Below are 11,183 nucleotides of genomic sequence, written 5' to 3'. Positions count from 1 at the left end.
TTATTTTATGGGAGTTTTTGGATTATTTTATGGGAGTTTTTGGATTATTTCATGGGAGTTTTTAGATTATTTTATGGGAGTTTTTGGGTTATTTTATGGGAGTCTTTGGATTACTTTATGGGAGTTTTTTTATTGTTTTATGGGAATTTTTGTATTATTTTAATGGAATTTTTGGATTGTTTTATGGGAGTTTCTCTGTGGCTGCTGTGGTTCAGTGCCTGCAGTGGGGAGCAGGCACACCTGTGGATTGTGGACACGTCTCACCCTCCTGAGCACGCTGGCACATCCAGCTCTGCCTCTTTATCTGCCCTCAAAGCAAACACAGATCAATGGTGGCTGATGTCATCTGATCCTGGCTGTTCTCTGTTCCTGAACAGGCTCAGGGTTTCCATGGTGAGATTGAAGACTTCCTCCTGTGGCTAACGAGGATGGAGAGCCAATTGTCAGCATCAAAACCCACAGGAGGCCTGCCAGAAACTGCCCGGGAGCAGCTCAATGCCCACATGGTAATTTCTCAGCAGAGATGTTTTGGGGGTTTTTTTTTATTATATTTTTTTTTTGCAATGCTTTGAATTCAGCAAGTTCCTGTCAAATGTCAGCATCAAAACTTCTCCTTTCTGTATGTGATGGGGGAAAAAAGAGGTTGTTCTGGTCTCCTCTTACAGATCACTTTGCACTTGATGCCTGGAACAATCACCAGGGTGTTTTACCCACCTTTCCCCAGCTCAAAGTGTCGCTCTGCTGTCACTTCCCAACCTCGTGCTCCCATCGCCTGGAGCTCTGCAGCACGACGTGTTCCCTCTCTGAGCTTTTATTTCCTAAATAATAATAATAACCTGGCTCTTTGCAGGAGCTGTACAGCCAGTTGAAAGCCAAGGAGGATGTCTACAGCCAGCTGCTGGCCAAGGGGAGGCTGATGCTGCTCAACCGCGACGACTCCGGCTCCGGCTCCAAGACGGAGCAGAGCGTGGCCCTGCTGGAGCAGAAATGGTGTCTGGTCAGCACCAAGATGGAGGAGAGAAAGGTAAAAACCCTGAGGGGAAAATGCATCCAGCCCTGCCCCAGCTGCTCCCTGTGTTCCCACTCTGCTGTCCCACACAAAGCTGGAGTTGGGATTTTCTCCTCCGCCTCCCTCGGTCGTGAAGGTGGAGTCTGTTTTCAGGTGGCTCTGTCAAGCTGTTAGAGTGGGGTGTTTTCACATCAGAATTGGTTAAATCACAGGGAAAACGAGAGTGAAATGGCATTTTGGGTTAATTTAGGGAGGTGGGAAGAAGCCTCCTGCAGCTCTCAAAGGCAGGCTTTGTTGGTCAAGCCAAAGCCTCCTCCGAGCTGACTCCATCCTCAGCTTTTGGCCAGGGATGAGATAAAACAAGGGCCTCGGTGGCCTGGGCCCAGAATAAATTTGCAGCTGCTGCCATCAGGATATCATCCCCCCATCCACCCAGCCCTGTCCCCACGGAGCTCCTTCCCCAGGAAGCTGCTGGTGTGCCGAGGGAGGGCTCCCCTTCCAGGGACCATTCTTGTTTGGAGAGAAATCCTTTCACTGCAGCCCCCTCCCCTTGGCAAGCCCGTGGTGTTCCCGGGGGTGTGATGAGGTTCCTGCTGCAGGGACACAAAGGCCGCCTCTGTCTGCAGATCAGAGCTCTCACCCTCCGTGTTTTGTGTTTTTTCCCTCTCTTTCTCTCCCTCCCCGCTGCCACAGGCGAAGCTGGAGGAGGCATTGGCCCTGGCCACAGACTTCCAGAACTCCCTCCAGGATTTCATCAACTGGCTGACCCTGGCTGAGCAGAGCCTGAACATCGCACCACCCCCCAGCCTCATCCTCGCCGCCGTGCTGGCCCAGATCGACGAGCACAAGGTGCCCACCCTGGCTCCCTCACCTCCCCCGTGGCTTCTCCAGGTGACATCCCTCCCCTCTGACACCCTTTGTGGTCGGCAGGTGTTCGCCAACGAGGTGAACGCGCACCGGGATCGCATCATCGAGCTGGACCAGACCGGGAACCAGCTGAAGTTCCTCAGCCAGAAGCAGGACGTGGTGCTGATCAAGAACCTGCTGGTCAGCGTCCAGTCCCGCTGGGAGAAGGTGGTGCAGCGCTCGGTGGAGCGGGGACGGGCTCTGGATGACGCCAGGAAGAGAGCCAAGCAGGTGAGAGGCGTGGGAAGAGTGTGACAGACCCCAAGGAATGGCCAGCAGGAGCACAGAGGGACTGGGGACACCAGCAGGGGGAAATTTCAGGCTTGCTTGTGTTGCCTTGCAGTTCCACGAAGCCTGGAAGAAGCTGATTGATTGGCTGGAGGATGCAGAGAACCACCTGGACTCAGAGCTGGAGATCTCCAATGATCCTGACAAAATCAAGCTCCAGCTCTCCAAGCACAAGGTGAAACTCTGCCAAAGCCAGGCTGGGAAGGGGCTCTGCTGGGAGGGTGAGCAGGGAGAGGAGAAAAGCACATTGCCACGGAAATCTGGGAATCCTCAGAGCCGAGGCCAGGCTCTCTGAAGCCGTTTTGTTTTCTCTCCGTTTCCCAGGAGTTCCAGAAGACTCTGGGTGGGAAGCAGCCTGTCTACGACACCACCATCAGGACAGGCAGAGCCCTCAAGGAAAAAGCCTTGCTTGCAGATGACACTCAAAAGCTGGACAACCTGCTGGGAGAAGTCCGGGATAAGTGGGACACGGTGTGTGGGAAATCCGTGGAAAGGTGAGGCCAGCCCCAAGGCTGTGTGCCACAGGGGTTTCATGGAGAGGCTGGAGGTCACTGGGATGTGACTAAAGCTCACTGGGAGGTTTGTTTTCCAGGCAGCACAAGCTGGAAGAAGCCCTGCTGTTCTCGGGGCAGTTCATGGATGCTCTGCAGGCTTTGGTGGACTGGCTCTACAAGGTGGAACCTCAGCTGGCCGAGGACCAGCCCGTCCACGGGGACCTGGATCTGGTCATGAACCTGATGGATGCTCACAAGGTGAGAACAGCTCTCCCCAGCTCTTCTCCAAGGCCTGAGTGGGGTTTGTCCTCCCCAGGAGCCGAAGAGCAGCGACGCAGAGTCGGTGCTTCACTGCAGGAGCGCCTGTCCTGCCTTCCTGCATAAAGAGGGGAAAAACAGCAAAAAAATGAGAAGGACTTCCACAGTACCGGGAATGTGACAGGAGTGGAGCTGCCTGAGCTCGCTCAGCCTCTGCTGTCTCCACCCAGGTGTTCCAGAAGGAGCTGGGGAAGCGCACGGGGACGGTGCAGGTGCTGAAGCGCTCGGGCCGGGAGCTGATCGAGAACAGCCGTGACGACACCACCTGGGTGAAGGTGCAGCTGCAGGAGCTGAGCAACCGCTGGGACACCGTCTGCAAGCTGTCTGTGTCCAAGCAAACCCGCCTGGAGCAGGCCCTGAAGCAGGTGAGGAGAAAAACCAGGGCTGGGAGCTCTCTTGGGGCGCTTTGCTGGGCTCTGGGTTTGTTCCAAGCTGGGGGATGAGGTTTTGCCCTGGCCAGGCAGGACACGCCAGCCCTGCAGTGGTTCCTGCAGAAACAATATCAGTTCTCCTAAAAGATGAGCAGATGAAGGCTGGTTTGAAAAGGGAGGATGGAAGGATCTCACTGGTGTGCACAACAGTGATCAGACAGGCCAGGCTGGCGTTTGCCAGTGTCCAGAGAGGCTCCACTGAAGCTAAAAAAAATAACACAACCAAAACGGTCAAAGGCTTTTAAACAGCTTTTACGTCAAGTAGACAATTTACAGAATAAACCACCCAGCTGCCAAATGGCTCAGGATACAGCACTTGTGCTGTTTTTAAAAACATTTCCTTCTTCAGTGCAGCTGATGCTGAGGGGAGGGAGGTGCCTGAGTGCTGCAGGACCCGGCAGCCCAAACCCCAGTCCCAAACAGGGCTGTCTCCCCCTTTCTGTGCGTTTTTAAAGCCCTGTTGTCACTCCAGCTGCCAGGAGCCAATGCAGCAGGCTGTCTGGGGAGGTGGAGGGCTGACTTTTGCCTGTGCTGTTGTTGCTGCAGGCTGAGGAGTTCAGGACAGCCGTGCACATGCTGCTGGAGTGGCTCTCGGAAGCCGAGCAGTCCCTGCGCTTTCGGGGAGCGCTGCCGGACGACGCCGAGGCCCTGCAGGCCCTCATCGATGCCCACAAGGTAACGGGGGAGCTCCAAAAACACAACCCAGGCCGGGTTTAGGAGGGGGAACATCACCAAATAATTCCTTTGGGGCTTCCAGGAGTTCATGAAGAAAGTGGAGGAGAAGAGGGCGGACGTGAACGCGGCTGTGGGGATGGGCGAGGTCATCCTGGGCGCCTGCCACCCCGACTGCATCACCACCATCAAGCACTGGATCACCATCATCCGAGCCAGGTTCGAGGAGGTGAGTCCTGCAGGGTTAGTTCCAGGCTGGAGGTGGTTCCAGGGATGGCCGTGGGTCCTGCTCCAGGTTTCCCTGACACTGGGTGGTCTCCCCGTGTTTCCAACAGGTCCTCACATGGGCAAAGCAGCACCAGCAGAGACTGGAGTCGGCGCTCTCCGAGCTGGTGGCCAATGCAGAGCTTCTGGAGGAGCTGCTGGCTTGGATCCAGTGGGCTGAGACCACCCTGATCCAGCGGGACCAGGACCCCATGCCCCAGAATATTGAGCAGGTCAAAGCGCTCATCTCTGAGCACCAGGTGAGGAGGGAGCTTCCCCTGGCTGCCTGGGTGGAGGAGGCACCAACTTCTCCTGGAATTCCCTATTAAAGCACCGTGGGACCCAACTGGAGCAAAACCAGCTCAGGGATGAGCTCCAGCCCTGGCAAATCCAAGCCAGCGCTGAGCAGCAGCTCAACCACAGCCCCCAGTCGCTGGTGCTTGATGCTCACCTCCCTCCACAGGCCTGCCACATTCCCAGCGAGGGCTGGCAACCAAAAAAAGGGTGAAATTGGGAAGGGTTTTTTTATCCTTTGTGTGTTCTGACAGTCCTTTATGGAGGAGATGACACGGAAACAGCCGGACGTGGACCGGGTGACCAAGACCTACAAAAGAAAAGCGACGGAGCCTCCGCACGGGCCCTTCATCGACAAGTCCCGCAGCAACAGTGAGTCTGCTCCTGGGATGGCAGGAAATGAAGTTCCTAGGGAGCTGATTAGCTCTGATTATCAATTAACAAGGCATCCTGCTCTTCAGGAAGGCGGCTGAGCCTTGTCAGGAGGGGAGGATCCAGGTGGTGTTTCCCAAAACAGGGTGTGCTGCTCCTGGGGGATGCTTGGGGCCAGCGCTGCTCTCTTCCCTCTCCGTGCAGCTGCTTTGGGATGAAGTTTTGGGGTCTTTTCATGTGGTTTCACGAATTCCTGGTGTCTGTCACCCTGTCCTCCTCGCTGGGGACGCTGCATCCCTTGGGACAGCAACCAGCAAAGCCGTGGGAGGTTTTCCCTTCCAAAAAAAAACCCCAAACACATCTTGTCGCTCTATTAGGAACGGCTGGGAGAGCGACACAGACTCTCATGGAGTTGGTCAGGAGAATATCTCTAGTTTATTACTTCAGGTTTGTTTTATAGACTGATTCATGGAAAGTACAGAAAGGAAACTCTTATAGGTTAGTAAATCACTACATCACCATCATTGGTCAGTGGGGTTCACCCCTGACTTTCTCTTGCAAAGAAAACAAGAGACAGAAAACAACACCTGCAAGGATCTTTTCTGTCTCTGAGGATTGTTTTAATTCTTTCCATGAATTTCCCAGGCCACTTTCTCAGGCTGGACTGAGAGAGCTGTATGGCCTGCAGTTTCACAAGCTCTCTGTCACAGAGTTAGCATCCACAACATCTCACAAAACAACCCACAAAACAACCCCTCAAACAACTTCTCCCCCTTTTTTTTCCCAGGGAAATCCTTGGGGCAGGCTGCTCCTCCCTCCATGCCCATCATCTCCCAGTCAGAAACCAAGAACCCCAGGATAAACCAGCTCTCAGCTCGCTGGCAGCAGGTCTGGCTGCTGGCCCTGGAGAGGCAGAGGAAGCTCAACGATGCCCTGGACAGGCTGGAGGAGGTAACAGCCCCAGGCTGGGTGGGAGCTGCGAGTTCACCCCCAGAGAGGTGCAAGAAGTGTTTTAAATCAGTGCTGCCCCAGCTCTTGCAGGCTGTTCCTGCTGCCTTTCCAAAAATCAAATATTCCTAAAAATATTAAGGCTAAAAACCCTTCGGTAATTAAGTAATTAACTTCGTGCCGCTGTATTTGGTATCTGTAGAGTTAATGACAGCCAGGCCCTGCTTTCCTCCTAATAATTAGTTTAACAATTGCTGTCTCTATTTTATCCAACCATCTAATGTCATTTTTGTTTTTATTTATGCTTAACAAAGCAGCTATGCCCAGAAGTGAGTGGTTTTTTTTTGTTGTTTTTTGTTGCTTTTGCTGTAGGTCAGTTCAGCTCCTTCGTATTCATGTTTTTTCTTCGTTGCTTTTCACCCCAAGAATGTTTAGAGAGAGACCAAAATAACCCAAAAAAAACCCCTTAAAGTTGTTGTCTTACCTTGGTGTGAGCTGCTTGAGCTGGTGGGGTCACAGGGGTCCTTTTGGGGTGGGGAGATAAGAAAGGTGTTTAAATTGGAGTGTGTGAGGCTGGGACTTGCAGAGCTGGAAAATGAGCAAGAAATCCCTTCTTGGCTGCTCAAAGGGAAGGGGAGAGGGGAGATCCATGCCCAAAACGATGCTGGCAGTGGGAATTCCTCCCTGGCAAGTGGCTGGGGTGAGGAAGCATCCCCAGAAGGCCGAGCAGATGATGTGTGTGTGTGTCTGTGTAGCTGATCCTCCCTGCCTGTGTGTCCCCATGCTGCATCCCGAGCTCCTGGGATGCACAACCCACACTCTGGCTGTCAGCTCCGCTGTGTGTCCTGTGCTGGGAATTCAGATTGGGCAGCTCCTCCCTGGGAATTACCTGGATAAACCCAGATAAACCTTCCCAGGAGGGCGGGCAGGGAGCGGTGGGGCCGGGAGCTCACCCCAAGGGGGGTTTTGGGGTGGTTCTGTGGGTGCTGCTCCTTTGGGATTTCCCCCACTGACCCTCCCTGGCTTTTCCTTCCAGTTGAAGGAGTTTGCAAACTTCGACTTTGACGTCTGGAGGAAGAAGTACATGCGCTGGATGAACCACAAGAAATCCCGGGTGATGGATTTCTTCCGGCGCATCGACAAGGACCAGGACGGGAAGATCACCCGGCAGGAATTCATCGACGGCATCCTGGCTTCCAGTGAGTCCCTGGAAAACACAGCCCTGCTGCTCCTGCATCCCTGGCTCTGTCTGAGGAGCTTCCCTCATTGCCTTCTCCTTCCAGAATTCCCCACCACGAAGCTGGAGATGACGGCGGTGGCCGATATCTTTGACCGCGACGGTGACGGCTACATCGACTACTACGAGTTTGTGGCTGCCCTCCACCCCAACAAGGACGCCTACAGACCCACCACTGACGCTGACAAGATCGAGGATGAGGTGAAGCAGCAGAAAAAGGGGGTGCTCAGCGGGGTAGGGGGTGGTTCAGGCTTTGGGTTGGCAGTGGGGAAAAGAAAAATCAGATTAAAATGGGATTTTGGCGGCGCTGAGCTAAATTAATTGGTCGGAGCTGAGCGTGTTTTGGAAGGAAAGGCTGCTTGGGGCTGTTTTATCTGAGAAGTGATTTGTCCCCAAGTCCTGGTTCCTCACTCTCGTGTTGCTGGTGGCAGGTCACCAGGCAAGTGGCCCAGTGCAAGTGTGCCAAGAGATTCCAAGTGGAGCAGATCGGCGAGAACAAATACCGGGTAAGGCAGAGGGGGATGGAAACCTCCCCCAGATCCCGCTCCCCCTTCCCACCCAGGGAGGGGGGATCACCCAGGGGTGCCCAGCTTGGCACGGGGGGACCCGGGGTGAGGCGGAGACCTCATCCCCTGGCACAGTGGAGGTGGCTGGGATGTGTTTTCCCAGCTCCATCCTTGGCCCCAGGGCGTTCCCTGAACTGGGAGAACATAAAAGTGTCCCTGTTCTGGGGCAGGCAGCCCGGGGGCCCCGTGAAATGCTGCATTCACTGGGCAGGAGCCGCCCTTGAAGTTTCCCTCCTGGATGGAGTGTACCTTGTGCCTGTGTTTTTCTTAGCTCGCTCCCGAAAAAGGGAGAATAATTTCATGACAGGATCTCTTTGTAATGAGCTGCTGTTTATGTTTCAAGCCCTTCACCGAGGTGAAGTGGCGGCAGAATTCCCACTTTTCCTGCCCCAGCTGGGTTTGGGGTTGATGTTCCAGCCGGGAGGAGCCGATCCCCCTCCGGCAGCACCGGCCCCAAAACTCCCAGAGCTTCTCCTTCCCCCCAGACATCCCAAATCCCCCGGATTTCTGACTCCTGCAGTTAACAGATTTCATTATTATTGCACTGTTAATCCCATAAATGTTTTTCTTGTTTTTCTTTCCCCTCCTCTTCCTCTGGACTTTGCTCCCCTCTCCCCCTTCCCTCTCCCTCCATCTCCTCTCTCTCCGTAGTTCTTCCTCGGCAATCAGGTACAGTTTACCTTGTGGTGCTGTCTCTCACCTCTGGAATTTTTTTAACCCCTGTAGCTCTGTGTGTTGTGGTGCTGCTCTGTCCTGTGGTGCTGTGGGAGGATGTGATCTGGGAGTGCTGCTCAGCAGAGCCTGGTACAGAGGAGTGCCACCCCAGCAAAAACAAAAACAAAAAAAGATCGGGCAGAAAAAAGAGAAAAATTCAATGGAAAAAGCAGGATTTGGCAAAAGCAGGGATATTTTTCCCTCTGGGTTCCTCTCCTGGATATACTGGGGATGTTGATGGTGCTGAATGAACAGGGGACACAGGTGGATGTGTGCCAGCCCAGGGGGTACCACCTGCACCAGGCTCAGGGTGGGGTTGGGCTGCAATCACCATGGAATGAGAGCGCTGAGTAATCCTGTAGGACGACTAAACCTCATCCCTGCTACTCCCACTGAGTAACTCCTCTCTGGGGCAAGCTCCCCTCCCAGAACCTGCATGTTTCCTGAGAGTGTCGTCACCTGGGATAAGCCCAGTCCACTTTGGAACAGGGCTGGAGCACCCCTGATGTCCCCCTGATGTCCCCCTGATGTCCCCCTGATGTCCCTCTGGTGTCCCTCTGGTGTCCCCACTGCCCCTGCCCAGATAAAAAATTCTCATTTTTCACATGCAGTGACGGTGCCCACCCAAAAAGACACCCCAAAAGATGCCCAAAATGAAACAAACTCGGATGTTGGAAGTGGGTGGCTCTTGAGAGCTCTGGCTTTGATTCTTGAGGTGTTTTCAACCAAAACTGAAAAATCATGAGAACTGATTTGTCCCTGGGGTTGGCTCTTGAAGGACACCTCACACAGAGCCTGGAGAGAGGGAGGAAGTTCCCTGCTCCCTTCCCTGCCTGTGAGCACAGTGCCAGCAGCTCTGGGACAAGGACAGCTTGGTGTGACCCTGGAGCAGGGAGATCCACCAGTGCTCCAGGTCATCCAGGGATGTCACCTCCTTCCCTGACCCAGCCACCGTTTCCATTGAATCTGTTTTCATTGGATCTCGGATTTTTGCATCTCCACCCAAAGAAAATTGTTCAAATATTTGGGGTTTTTCCCCTTTTTTTGATCATTCTGGAGACAGCCTTGCTTCCAAAACCTGTCTGCAGCACCAGCAGAGCTGCCACATCCAAGCCAGGCTCTCCATGTCCCTCCCAGGAGATTGAGGGGAGCTTTATAAGCACATGCTTTTGATCCAGGGTGCGTTTTTTTTGATCCCACAGGCATTTCAAACCACTAATGAACATCGCAATCACTAATCAACATTTGCTGGGGATTCCTGCCTGGATTCCCCACCACTCTGCACTCACCCAAACATCCTCACTGCTGCAGCAGGGGCTTTGTGGCTGCTGGGGGTCAAGTCTGAGGCTCAGGGGAACCCCTGGGTTTCAGATTTGGTGGTGGCCAGAGGTGTCTGGCTCGGCTTGTCCTGCTGAATCACCTGGCACCTTTCCCTCGTGGGCTGCACCAGCAGGGTCAGGGCACTGCCAGCCTGTTTCCTTCACAAAAAAAATAAAAAACCAGCAGAGAACTACAATTCTGGCTGAGAAAACCCATCCAACCCCCAAATTCTAAAATTGCTGCTCTAAAAAAAAATAAATAAATCTTTAAAAGGTTTTGATTGGTCGCATCGGCTTCAAACCAGGCAGGAAATCTCCTCATCAATTGGCATTACCTTGCAGTTATCCCAACAGAACCTGCCTGGAGAAGCCTTTAAACCATGAAACAGATGGCTGAAAGCCTTTGGTGCAGCCTGGGGAGGGAAGGAGCTGCATCCCCCTGGTTGTTCCCCTTTCCCTGAGCTTTTCCTTGGCTCCACAGTTCGGCGATTCCCAGCAGCTGCGGCTGGTCCGTATCCTGCGGAGCACGGTCATGGTCCGTGTGGGCGGAGGATGGATGGCCCTGGACGAGTTTCTAGTGAAGAATGACCCGTGCAGAGGTGAGGCTTGGTGCAATCAGAGTCTTCCCACCCACGGAGGGGAGTTTTGTGGCTGGGGGACCGGTGTGGGTCGTTACCCAGATGGGCAGGAGCTGGAGAAAACGGATCCAAAAGCAAATGGAGAACGTGGAATCACCGGATTTGGTGATGCTGCAGCAAACCTGGCGGTGTTTATCCAGGGAAAGAGGGAAGGGTTGTGTTTTCCATGCTTTTAACACCCCAACAAGTGGAGCTGGGGTCGCCTCATTCCCAAAACCTTGAGGTTTGACAGCGGTCAGAGCCGCTGGGCTGGACAGGAGCCACGAGCAGGGGACAGAGCAGGATTAGCCAGGGTCTGGAGCGTGTTTTGGAGAGTGCTCCACGTTTCCCTGGGCTCTCTGGGGTGTTAATTGCTTCGGCTGTGTCTTGTTCAAGCTGCCGCATTCCGCGCTCCGGCTGCCCGACGGCTGTTGCTGAAAGCAGCATGATTTACAGCGAGCTGAGCCCTCGGGGCGTTTTCCTGCTCCTCCTCCGCCCTTCACGCTTTGCAGCGCTGACATCGAGGTTGTTTCTATCCCTTGGTTATCTCAGCGAGCCACTTCCCTCCTGCTCTCTTGGCTTTCTGCTCCGTAATCCGTCGGCTCCGGAATCCCTCCGGTGTAAGGCTCGGTGCATGCCCTCGCTCTGTGTCTGAACACCCCTGAGCATGGAGCACTGGCACACGTCAGCTGGCCCAGGAGATGAAGCCCACAGACCTTCTCCCTGCTTGGTTG

At 54.1% G+C, this 11,183-nt stretch overlaps 1 protein-coding gene across 1 annotated transcript in view; it reads left to right on the top strand.

The window, feature by feature from the left end:
- Positions 1-11,183, top strand: part of MACF1 (microtubule actin crosslinking factor 1) — a 156,033-nt gene that overhangs the window by 136,413 nt on the left and 8,437 nt on the right. Inside the window, exons 75-92 of the mRNA XM_033519639.1 lie at positions 378-506; positions 851-1,024; positions 1,703-1,858; positions 1,940-2,146; positions 2,259-2,378; positions 2,528-2,697; positions 2,796-2,955; positions 3,186-3,380; positions 3,993-4,121; positions 4,204-4,347; positions 4,454-4,642; positions 4,931-5,048; positions 5,836-5,999; positions 7,033-7,195; positions 7,280-7,434; positions 7,665-7,739; positions 8,451-8,468; positions 10,314-10,431. Coding sequence (XP_033375530.1) covers positions 378-506; positions 851-1,024; positions 1,703-1,858; positions 1,940-2,146; positions 2,259-2,378; positions 2,528-2,697; positions 2,796-2,955; positions 3,186-3,380; positions 3,993-4,121; positions 4,204-4,347; positions 4,454-4,642; positions 4,931-5,048; positions 5,836-5,999; positions 7,033-7,195; positions 7,280-7,434; positions 7,665-7,739; positions 8,451-8,468; positions 10,314-10,431 — 2,584 coding nt within the window. The remainder of the gene's footprint in view (positions 1-377; positions 507-850; positions 1,025-1,702; positions 1,859-1,939; positions 2,147-2,258; positions 2,379-2,527; positions 2,698-2,795; positions 2,956-3,185; positions 3,381-3,992; positions 4,122-4,203; positions 4,348-4,453; positions 4,643-4,930; positions 5,049-5,835; positions 6,000-7,032; positions 7,196-7,279; positions 7,435-7,664; positions 7,740-8,450; positions 8,469-10,313; positions 10,432-11,183) is intronic.

Source organism: Parus major, chromosome 23 (assembly GCF_001522545.3).
Source record: "Parus major isolate Abel chromosome 23, Parus_major1.1, whole genome shotgun sequence".
Lineage (NCBI taxonomy): Eukaryota > Metazoa > Chordata > Aves > Passeriformes > Paridae > Parus > Parus major.
This window is presented reverse-complemented; position numbering and strand designations above follow the sequence as displayed.